General features: G+C 19.7%; 1 protein-coding gene across 1 annotated transcript; it reads right to left on the bottom strand.

Annotated features, from left to right (window-relative positions):
• Nucleotides 1–500: 500 nt before the first annotated feature.
• Nucleotides 501–3,095, bottom strand: MKS88_003444 (STP1 protein; the record flags this gene model as incomplete). Its single annotated transcript, XM_067216535.1, has 4 exons — nucleotides 501–1,661; nucleotides 1,790–1,830; nucleotides 1,909–2,944; nucleotides 3,093–3,095. The coding sequence occupies 4 exons, from the start codon at nucleotides 3,093–3,095 to the stop codon at nucleotides 501–503; spliced, it is 2,241 nt and encodes a 746-aa protein (XP_067073173.1).
• Between the last annotated feature and the right edge of the window lie 9,528 nt (nucleotides 3,096–12,623).

Raw genomic sequence — 12,623 nt, forward strand, 5'->3', positions numbered from 1 at the left:
TATCTATTCTCGGAAGCTCGTTCTAAATATGATATTATGTATTAATTTAATATATATATAAATAAATAACATACATTTTGTAAAAATATATTTAGAATATATAATAAGTTATAATTTTAATTTGTATTATTATTTATTAAGGAATGAGACAAAAATCATTTCTTAAATTTTCATGAATTAATATGTTGTTATTTAATATAAAATATATATATATTATAATCTTAATACTTTTATTGAATCAAAGATTAATATAAATATTCTATATATATTCTTAGAGAAATAGAAAATAATATTTTTATGTGGAATGTTTTTTAAATAAATATTTTTAACACTTAATATATCATGTTTTTTTTTCTCTTTTAGATTACTCTGTATACTGCATTTTTCGTTTCCCCTGTTATCTTCATATATTATAGAATATAAAATACGTTTTCTTATTTATCATCACCTTATTTTACTTAAATATCGTTAGATTATATTTTGAATCTATCCCTGTGAATTTATGGAGTACTTTTTTCTGCAATTCCAACATATCCGTTTGTTATCTCATCATTATCTATAGGGCTCACATATTTGCTATCTTCTCTTATCCAATTTTCTATATCATTTCTAAAACGGTGTTCCTCTGCACATCCGTGAATTTCTTTATTTTTTCTATTTTCTGAAGCATCGCCGTTAATATGAAATGTGTTTTCTGTAATTTCTAATTTTTTATTTAAATTTCCTTCTTTCTTCCATTGATTTATGGAACCATCCAAATGTGATTCCCTAATTTCTATATACTCCTCTTTTTTACATTCTTCTATTACCATCATAAGAATCAGTGTACACAGTTTTTCTAGAAATTGTTCTTTTATACATTTATATAATTCTTCATAACTTTCTTTATTTTCCAGTTCCTCTTTATATATTAATGATACATCATTTGTATTTTGTTCATTTTCAAATACATCTGATAAATTATTGAGTTCATCAGACAATTCCTTAAACCAATTCTGTTCAATATATTCTTTTATAATTATGCCCTTTTTTGATATCCACTGTCTCCATATATCTTTTTCTCTTTCAACAAATTGAACATTTTTAATTTCATTTGAGGAGTTCTTTTTTAATTCTTCACTTTTTTTTAAGTAAGCTTGTTCACTTTTCCATTCATTTTTCAAATTATTAAACCAGTCTTCTTTTTTTAGTTTTTCAGAAAGACTTCTATGTTTTTCTGCCCATTTGTTCCATAGAATTTTTTGTTCGTCCATATTATTGCTACTTTTAATATTTTCTATTATTAGTTTATCATTTGTTAAATTAGAATAGGTCCAATATGTTTCTTTTGTGAAAACTTCTAGGCATATTTCTAAAAATTCTCCTTTGTTTAATTCCCATTCTTCATTTCTACATTCTTTTAGTACTTCCATATGTACCTCTATGATAGTTATAGACTTGTCTTTTTTTAGGTGTGATATATTTACATTTTTTTCGAAGTTATGTTCATTTATATTTATTTTTTTTATAATTTCTTCGTCATCGCATATTGGTTTATCTAAATGATCATCGGTATGAAACTCACTTTTTCCATCAGAATGTGGAGGTATTAGTAATCTTAGGAACTTTACTTGTCTTGTTCTTATTCTTTTTTTTTTTTTTAATAACCCCATTATAGCATACTACGATATGAAAAGATAGTTTTTTAAAATAAATTAATACAATAATCAAATGCATAACATATTTTTAGTAAGTTTCATTTTACTTTAAAGAAAAGGGAAAATAGAATAATTATTAGACAGCTTATTACGATAGATGCTATATTTTGGATTGGTGGATTTTGTGGTGGACCTGTAATTGCATTTTAAATATATATATTACATATTATAGTTATTTATAAAATAAAAAAATAAGTATAATATTTGGTACTTGGAATATTACTTATTGAAGGAGAAACAAGAGAATGTGAAGGAGCAGATGATGCCTTAGGGTATGGTGTTGTAGTTTCAGGGTCAAAGGATACTTCTGAGACTGGAGTTGAGTGATTTGATGGAGCAGGAGGTATTAATTTTTCTGTAAGTTTAGAAACTAAAGCAGTTTTTGAATCATGGGATTCTGAGTCCTCAGCTTGTTTACTTGGATTTTCTGCATTTGCAACTTCAGGTTCTGTTTTAGGTGGATAATTAACTGAAGATACACTTTCTGATTTTGCAGAGGGAACTGTGTGTGGCGAAGAATCTGTTTGTAGAGGAAAATCCGTTTGCATAGAAGCTTTATCTTGAGTTATAGGAAAATCATGACTTACTCTTCCTTTTTCTTTATCTTGTGGTCCTTCAGCATTGCTTTTTGTAACAGTTTTTTCTTGTAATTTTTTGTTCGACGTTGAGCAATTATTAATTTTTTCAAATGTGTGTGCTTTACGTATATCGCATTTTCTATCTTTTGGAAATTTTATTTCTAATTTTTTTATATTAGTACTGTCTTTAACAAGATCTTTATTTTTATCAAAATGACTCTTTCTTTCATCAATCCATTCATTATATTTGCTACATTTAGATTCATAATTATCTGAAATATTATCTGCTGTTTTAAGGCTATCTAATTCTTCCTTTCTTTTTTTTCTTTCTTCACAGAAGTTATCTGCTTCATATGTTAATTGTAAAAGTTGTTTATCTTTTTGCTCAAAAATTATAGGACATCCGCCATGTTGTTTAAGCTTTTTAAAAAGACCTTTAAAATGATTATTAAGTGTTGGTTTCCAATTTTCTGGTTTAGAAAGATATTGTGGAGGTTTATCCTTTTTCAAAATGAAATAATCAGCCAAATTTAAGCATCTATTCCTAAATCGTTGTTTATCCGTCTCTGTTCTTAAAGAATTGATTTCTTTTGGAATATATTGTTTAATTTCTTTATATTCTTTTGAGGTTATGAATTCTCCTGCTCCAAAACCAAATCCAATGTAGCTCTAGATTCAAAAGAATTATTAGGAATTTTTTAAGAACTGATTTTTACGTTAGTTTTATCATCACTTTTTTTATAAAAAATAAATAAATTATGAATAAATTTAGACATTAAAAAAAAAAAAGGAATATTATCTTGGGTTGTGTACCTACCATGATGACTTTACATTATTATTTTAGTTTGTTGTAAATAATAATCTGTAGGAAAATATAAATTTATGTCTTTTTATATATTAATGGAGTAATTTTAAAAATGATATATATTAGGAGAAAATTTTAAATTATCATCTACATAAGCACTTATTTAAGAACCATAAAATAATTGAATACATTGATATTTATTATATATACTTGTTACCTTTTTTTTCCTTATGTAAATATACGACAACAGGAAGAATGCCCTAACTATATTTTGATATGAAATCAAATTTATGTATATATATTTATATAAAACTCATACTCATTTTATAAAGAAAAAGGTATATATCTTTAAAATATTGAATATAAATAAGATAAATAAGTGATATAATATATATTATTTAAAATTATTATTAATATGTGTATTATATCTTTTTTTTTTTTCTTTAATTAAGACACATTTATATAAATATTTCTATCTGTATTATTGTATATAATATTTTTTAACTATTTATTCCTACGAGAATAGGTAGGTTATAAACAAATTTATTACTAGTGTTAGTTGTATGTTTACTTTTTGTGATATATTTGTTATTTATTTTTGATATAATGCATTATGTTGTTATAATCTGTTTGTTAACAATTTTTTGTATTTACTAAACTATATATATAGATGAGAATTATTATTATATAAATTATTCCAAATGTTTTGCTATAGTATGAAAAGTACGTATCATTAAAATTTTGTATTACTCTTAACGTTATATATATATTTCATTTACCTAAAAATTAATTATTTATTATATATACTGGACCAATGAATAGTTTTAAAACAATATAGTTTATTATATATATATTTATATTTACTTTTTATATATGCCTATTCGAACTATTATACATGAATAATTTCTTCTAGACTAAATTATAATTAATAAAATGTATATTTATATCTATTAATTAATTAAAATGCATATGGAACATTAATCTAAATATGATAAAAATTTAGGTTATATTTATATTAAAATTAATTATATTGTTAAAAAAAATAAAATAAGTTATTACTTCATAATAAGAAATAAAAATATTGTAAGTCCTTGTAAATAGAATAATATGTAACATTATATTATGTAAAAATCATTTAAGATTTATAAGTTTTTGCTATAATTATTCTTAGGTATTTTCGAATAAATAGTTTAAAAGTATGTTATTTATTTTTTGTTTTTTTTCTTCATTTTATAATAAATGAAAATATTCCTTTAACTTTATTAATTAAAATTACATTAACATGAAAATAAAATAGTCTCATGTTTTATTTTTTTTATACTTGTAAAGATATGAATTGATAAATGACATCATAGAACAATTTAAACGTATTACGAAAAACTTCGATTATATTATTATAATGTACATATGTTATTTTTTATTTTAGTATTCTATTTGAAACAAATACATAATAGGTAATTAATGGTCAGTAATTTAAAAAAATATATATATTTTAATAATATATTTTCGTAAATTATTATGTAACGTAAATAATTAAGGCACTGTGGTTATGTTTAATTATTCTGTTATATTAAAGAGTGATTGATTCATTTATTTTTTGTTCTTTGTTTTAATTTTTTTTTTTTTTTTTATTATAATAGCATTCTTTTTTACTTCTTTTTAAAATATGTAACCTAATAAAAATAAAGAGTATATATATATAAAAACAATTTCTAAGGTTTTAAGATATTATATATTTATACTGTTTCACTTGAATACATTAATTATTTATATGGTAGACAATACATAACAGAGTTATAATATTACGGGTATGTGTAACAATATGAAAAAAAATATAATTTTGTCAGATGTCTGAAAAATTATGAAAAAAAATATGTAAAATTAGTTTTAGAATATTTATATAAGAATATTTATCTGTTTTTTTTTTTTTTTTTTTTTTTTATATTTTCACTATATTATGAATATATTATAATAATTTTTTTCTTTTTTGATTTATAATTCATCATTTTTTTTTTTATAATCAAAATTATTTTATGATACTGCAATTTGCGTATATGATATTTAATTAAAAATAATGAAAAATTAATTACATTTCATATAAACTATTGAATAGTTTTTTATGTTATTTTAAGCGTATTATATATTTATGTAAAAACTAATATTTAACATTAAAATATATATTTTGAACGTGTAAAATTTTCGTATCAAATAACTTAGTAGAATTGCAATATATTTATATTTATACAAAGTATCAGAGAATGAAGCTGAGCATATACATAAATGTAAAATTTTTTATGATAATTTAGTTAAATAAAATATTATAAATTTTCTCTTTTTAATAAATAAAATGATCAATGGAATAATTGTGATTTATATTATTATAAAACAGCAACTACTAATTTAAATTTGTAGTTCATAGTATTTCATACTATATTTTATAATTATGGATATATTTTAGTAGTATAAGAAGAATTAAGGAATAATATATATGAAAAATATAAAAAAACATAAATATTTTACTATAAATAAGTTTTAATTTTTCGCATTTTCTTATATATGTACTCATAAACATAGAGTAGAATCGTATATTATAAAAACCATATCTTTATATGCCATTTTAAGTATATTATCATAAATTATATTTATGGACCCTAACTTTGTATAAAATATGTGATATTATACTTAAGTTTTAGTTAATATCATTTAATTATAAGGATTATATATTTTAGTTCTATGTATAATATATTTAATATCAATTCTATAAATTTTGGACAGATAATGCAAAATTTGAATTCAATAATTTATTGAATTTTTAGCAGATTAGTTATCATAGTATAAAAATTATTATTTGTGTGTGAATACTACATTAATATATATTATAGTATTATTATTAAGAATTTTCAGTTAGTTAAAATGTAATTTGATCTATTTATTCCTTTCATAGCGCACTTATTAATTTATTAAATTTTTTTCTTTGTTACATATATATATATCTATATTTATTTATCTATCTATATATATATATAGTTGTGTTTCCTAGAAGAATTATTATTTATACAATGTTCACGTTGAGTTATATTATGGATAATGGTTATCTAATAAATATTAATATTTTTTTATGTTTTCTAAATCTCTAATACATAACATATAATTTCGTATAAAATATTTATGTATTAATTCAATATTTTCTTTTACTTAAACTACTTTACACTGGTCAATATATATGAACTTTTTACTTTTACCTTAGAATGATACTCACTTGTATAGTATTACCTTTGCAATATTATTATTAAAAGAAATTATTCTGAATCTTACTTTTTTTGTATTTTTTAAAAATAGACTTAATCTGTGGTATTGAGTAATTTATCTCATGTACCGAATGACTGTTTTTTTTGAACAATTATAAACTAGAATTTTTTCCATTATGATATATTACATAATACATACTGTCATCTAAACATGTATTATAGTTTTTAGAACTATGACTACTTGATTATTTTATTTATATATTTTAATGTCTTTATATTTTTATTATTGAAGATAACAACAACGTTCATATAATATGAACTAGTTTTAAACGATATTACATATTTGTAAGTAGAATAACGTTACGACATTAGTATGTTACCATAGATTATTGGATTTTCAGAAGAATATTCACATTTTTAATTAGACTAACTTATAGTATTATTAAAAGAAAAAATATGAAAAAAATTGCAATAAATGTTAACGTAATTATTGGAAATGGATAGATAAATTTATATCTAGCATTATCAGGAGATGTTTTTATTTGTGCATATGAATGCAAAGTTGAATACATCACGCAAATTTGTATATATTAACATTAAGCAGATTCATGTAGATAATTAAAATGTTTTATGTATTGTTAACTATTGCACTTAGTCATATAATTTATATGAGTACCATATGCATTTTTTATGTTTTACAATTGTGTACAAAAATTATTTCAATGTGACATGGTACATCTATTTATATGGCTATTATATAATAAATCATACTTTTAAGCATATATGAGGGGTCTATATTAACTGAAATATGGAAACTTTCTAGAATTAGAAAGCAAATAATTTGCAATAAAAATATAAAAAGTGGGAAATTTAAAAATTTATTTTCATAGTACCACAAAAGAATAGGCGTTTTTAAGTTCATTATACTTTAAACCATATAAATAATACATTAGATTTGATAAAAATTGAATATATTAATGAATAATTTATTTTTTGTAGAATTCGCAACACTTAGCTTGCATAAATATGAAAATATAATTTAAAAAATTGAAATATAATATTATTTTATATTTAATCTTTTTATTTGTATGTGTTAAAAATTAATAATATTTATTAAAAATAAAAAGTGCATAACGTGAAAATTATATAATCTTTGTCGATATTTATATAAGAACAAAATTCTGATATAGTATATAAACTTAATAGTGAGAAAATCAAACATTTTACTAGGAAATTAGTATATTTGTATATTGTTTCTTAATTTATAATATAAATATATAACTTATACAAATATATATTTATTTTAAAAAGAAAAAATCTCCAAAAAATATTTGAAAACAATGAATATTCCTAAAACTAAAAAATTCTATTTATAAGTAAAGTTTTAGAATTATTGTATTAAATAGAGTTCTTATTTTACACATTTTTTTTAATAGGTTATTTATGGGTTATTATAAAATTTTAATTAAGGTTATCTTCTGTTATATATATAAACTTCTAAAGAGAGTAAAAATTTGATTCGATCAAATTGTGCAAAAAACTAAAAGAAACTTAATAATAGCCTTCATATATTGTACCACGATAATTATATATATATATATATTAAATTATTAGCAATATGTTAATATTAAATTCTATGTACTTTTATTCTGTTTCATTTTAAGATGGTTTTTTAAATTATAGGTATTTTTTTTTATTTTTTATATTTTCATTTAGAAAAATTATATTTTTCAAAGGGAACATTAATATAGTTTTTGTTTTAAACTATTATAATACTTTATTAGGTATATAATATTTTTATAATGAGCAATATCTGTGAAATAAAATATAGGGAAGAGATACATTTTGATATATTATATTTTTCCTGCTAAAAGTATTTTTAAGGAAATATTATGTATTTTTTATATTTATGTCGATTCATTATGGTGCATCTGTAAAATATTTTTTAAACAATATATATTTTTAGAAATGAGTACAAAAAATAATATATTCATTCTAAATTAATCTGTAAGAAATTTGTAAATTATATATTTTAGCAGTTTATATTGTTAATCTTTCTTATATGTTGCTTACATATTATATCATATATATTATTATTAATATTTTTTGATTTTATATATTTTTAATATTAATAACATTATATATATATTTCTGTACCAACATTACATTAAAATTCTTTTCTTTTTTTTATTATTCCATATTAATATTTCTTAAAGGCAAATATTATTAATTATAAAAAATAAAAAAATTATGTAGTAAAATATAGAGATCTCGCAACTAGAGATAATTTTATAAGTTATTATTATGTATTATGAATTTCAATATTTTTAATGGAAAAATAAAAAATTAGATCTTATTTATTTTTAAAATGTGTATTTCTGAATATATTAGATATTTATATATAAATTTAAATTTTTAATTAAATTATAGAATATAAACAATTGCATGTGCCAAAGGAGTAACTAAAGCATGAGTTCTAATTAACATAACCCAAAGTTTTGTTTTTGTTAATTATTATTATTATTGTTATGTTTGTATGATAACTAATAATTTTTGAGTATTATAACAATTTCTAAAATATTATGTTTATGATAATGGAATAATTAATAAGATAACATCCTTAAAATATAGTAATAACTGTATTTATACGAAGAGCAATGTATTACATATATATTCTATACATTCTATATTGTATAAAAACTCAATATTTATGTATAATAATATATCAAATATTTTTTTCTTAGTTTTTTCTGAAAATGAATAATACAAAAATTATTTAATTAGTGTACCACGTTAAATAATTAAATTATATATATCATTATTTAAGAATTAATTATTATTCTTTTATTTTAATGAAAGTTTGTTTTTTATAAATAACATTAATATGAAAATTATTTAATTAATTTTTTAATTTATTTTTTTTTTTGTAAATACTGCAAAATCTACTATAGATACATATATATTTTATTAAATAGTTGCGTAGCAATAAAAAAAAAAATTTCTTTAAATAAGTATATCATTCCTTATTAGTAGAAGTATATTATAATTATCTTAAATTAGGTATCAACGAATACATAAAATAATGAAAATATATATAATATAACAAAAATTTAAGGCATTCTCTTTTATTAAAATTCTTAAATTTGTTCTTTTAACATGGATATACCATTTTAACAATAACAAGGTATTACAATATTATTTAAGTATACATGTATTATTTATATTTTTCATGGTTTATTTTTATTAATTCTGTTTTATATAATAGGATTTGTTATTCGTTTAAATAACAAATGTTATTTTATATTTTTTTTTGTGTAGAGTGTCTTTAACAAATTACTGGATGAAGAGTACAAAGTTGATGATTGATAATATACAAGAACTTATCTATTATTACCATAGAACAAAAATAGAAGAGGTTCAGATATTATGGGGTTAAAAGAAAATATACCAAATAACAGATAGTACGAAAAAAGAAATATACCTTGTAATGAGTAGTGGTCTAAAGGAAAAGATAAACGATCTGGAGAAAATTTTTTAAATTATGCAGTAATCCATGAACAACCTAGAAAAAGTAAATCTTCTTTATACAGAGGAGGTAAATCAAATTTTGTAAAAAGGTTATTGGACAAAATATATTTTATAAATAAACGTTAGGAATGCTAAGAATCTTGATATTAAAATTTTAAGGAGGGTGTATAATATATACATGTTACTTTACATTACATTCGTCTTAATTTTCTCAGTTTCATTAATATTTAGCGGAGCAAATGAATTAAATATTATGAATATTTTGAAGCTCAAAAAAGGTAGGAATTACACAAATATAATAATTCCGTACTTTTTTCAGTATTAAAGCTAATATTTTTAATAACTTTTATTTGAATCTTCCAGAAATCTGTAAATGTTCATATGTCAAAACGTTTGAAAAGTAAAATGTATAAAATGAAATATTCTTCTTTCATTTAAGTAACCTTTTACAAAAATTAAGTTCTATAATTTCTTTAGTGATATGTGCATATTACAGAGAATTCCAATAATTACTTATATTTTACAAATATAGCATCATGTACCCAAATTTTTGATACGCAAAAGTAAAAGTATGTGTCTTTAATGTTTTTTAAGAATTTGGTTATTTTAATGTTTTTCAATTTGTATTTTAATGTTTTGTTTCATTTTTATACAATAATATATTTTCATATATATTTTTTTGTATTTAAATAGGATCTGATGAAAACTTATGAGTAAATACGTTAAAATTGATATGAAAAAGCACCATTAAAGTAATTTATAGAAATTTTACATTGATCTATATTTATATCTGCAAAAAATTGTTTTATTTTTATTTTTGTATTGTTACTCTCTAATGATATTGTTTATTGGTGCAATAAATAAATGCATTATTTGTTTAAAATTAAAAATAAATATGTATTTATTTTCTTATTTTCAAAGGAAGTGATAAAATGTATTTGTATCTTATTCTTTTTATATTATATTTTTTTTCTTTTGTTTAAGATTATATAACAAACGAATTATATGTTATATGAATACTGTCATCCTAATTTTAATTATGCATAATGCATAATTTTGTTTTATAAGATTTATGCATTTACATTATTATAGGAAAATATTGAAAAATAATTAATTAGATGATATGACTAATTTCAAGTTATATATGTGATAATTATTTTTTTATCTATTTTTCATTTTTGATTTTCTATTATTATGAAATACTTTATTATATCAATGATTATAGTATATAACTCACAAAAAGGTGTACAAACATTTATGTAATATTAAATTGTAGTAGATAAAATTTAAGCATTATTTTTTGTTTATTTATATACTTTTAATATGCTTTACATGATCAGTTAGAGTTATCATTATTATTATATGTTACATATTCTTAAGATTTACAATATCTGGTCCATATATGCTTAGATTATATATATGTTATATAGAATGTTACTTTTTCTTTTATTATTTTTTTAAAGTTGTTCTTCAGTTTATCCCTTTACTTATATTTAAGTATAAGAGAAGGAGTGGATATTTATTAAATAAACTTAATTAATTTATATATGTTTGTTCTATATTATATTTTGTGTATATATTGAATTTTATATATATATGATGAGAGAATTAATTTATCTTTTCTTTTTTTTTCTTATTGTCAACAATGCACTAGTTTATATGTATGTCAACTTGTATGCAATGCGTATGAGTTAAATATGTTTTGAAAACAAAGGAATAATCCCTCCCTCCAAAAAAAAATAAATATGAATAATGTGCTACAGTTAAATGGAAAATATAGAGTTATAAATGAACAAGTATATGAAATTAGTAGTGGTATTCATTATAGTTATTATTTTAAAATATTCATATATAAGAGAACATACTTCAATAGAAATGTTAGTGGTGATAATACTGTTGTAAAAATGCAACAACTTTTGAATAGAGATTTTTTTAAATATATTAATAAAACAATTAGAAAATAAAAACTTCGCTGAAAATATACTTAAGGCGCTTCAATTTACTTTAAAAAGAAATGTTGAAATAGAAAAAGTAATGTTCTATATTATTGTTGTGAAATCATTAATTTGAAGGAAGGTAAACTATTATTATAAAAGGCATATTTAGAAGAAATTAGTACTATAAGTAATATAATAGTTCTATAATTCAATAAAACATTAAGGGTCTGATAATAATATACTTGTTTATATATATAAATTAATAAATATACATATATACATTATATATGTGAATATATACATTTATAATAATACTATTGTTTTATGAAATATATAGTTACTAAGACATAAATTAAATATTTCCGGAATAAACAAATAATATTTGTGGATTATTCTTTGATTTAACTAAATATATATAATTAATTATTTTAAGTTGATATGGATATATTATTATACTTAGAATTAAAAATATGATTTAGGAAAAAACAAATAATACAAAAAATAATAAAATCATTAAATTTAATGAATATCTAAAAAATGTTTATTAAATAGAATACATATTGATATATATAAGATGCATACTATATATCATTATATATTCTTCATTTGATATAGTATTAATTATTAAGGTACGCTATTATACTCTTTATATAAATGTAATTTTGTAATATTTGAGAAAGTAAGAAGTATTCAATAAAATTTTTTAAGTTAGACAAACTAGCATTCTCCTAAGTATTTTTATTTCTATCTCTATATATATGTATATACTGCAAATGACTGAGATTGTGAAATACATAATTATCTTATTTTTTGCAAAGCTAATGGGATAT

Source organism: Plasmodium brasilianum, chromosome 10 (genome assembly GCF_023973825.1).
Source record: "Plasmodium brasilianum strain Bolivian I chromosome 10, whole genome shotgun sequence".
NCBI lineage: Eukaryota > Apicomplexa > Aconoidasida > Haemosporida > Plasmodiidae > Plasmodium > Plasmodium brasilianum.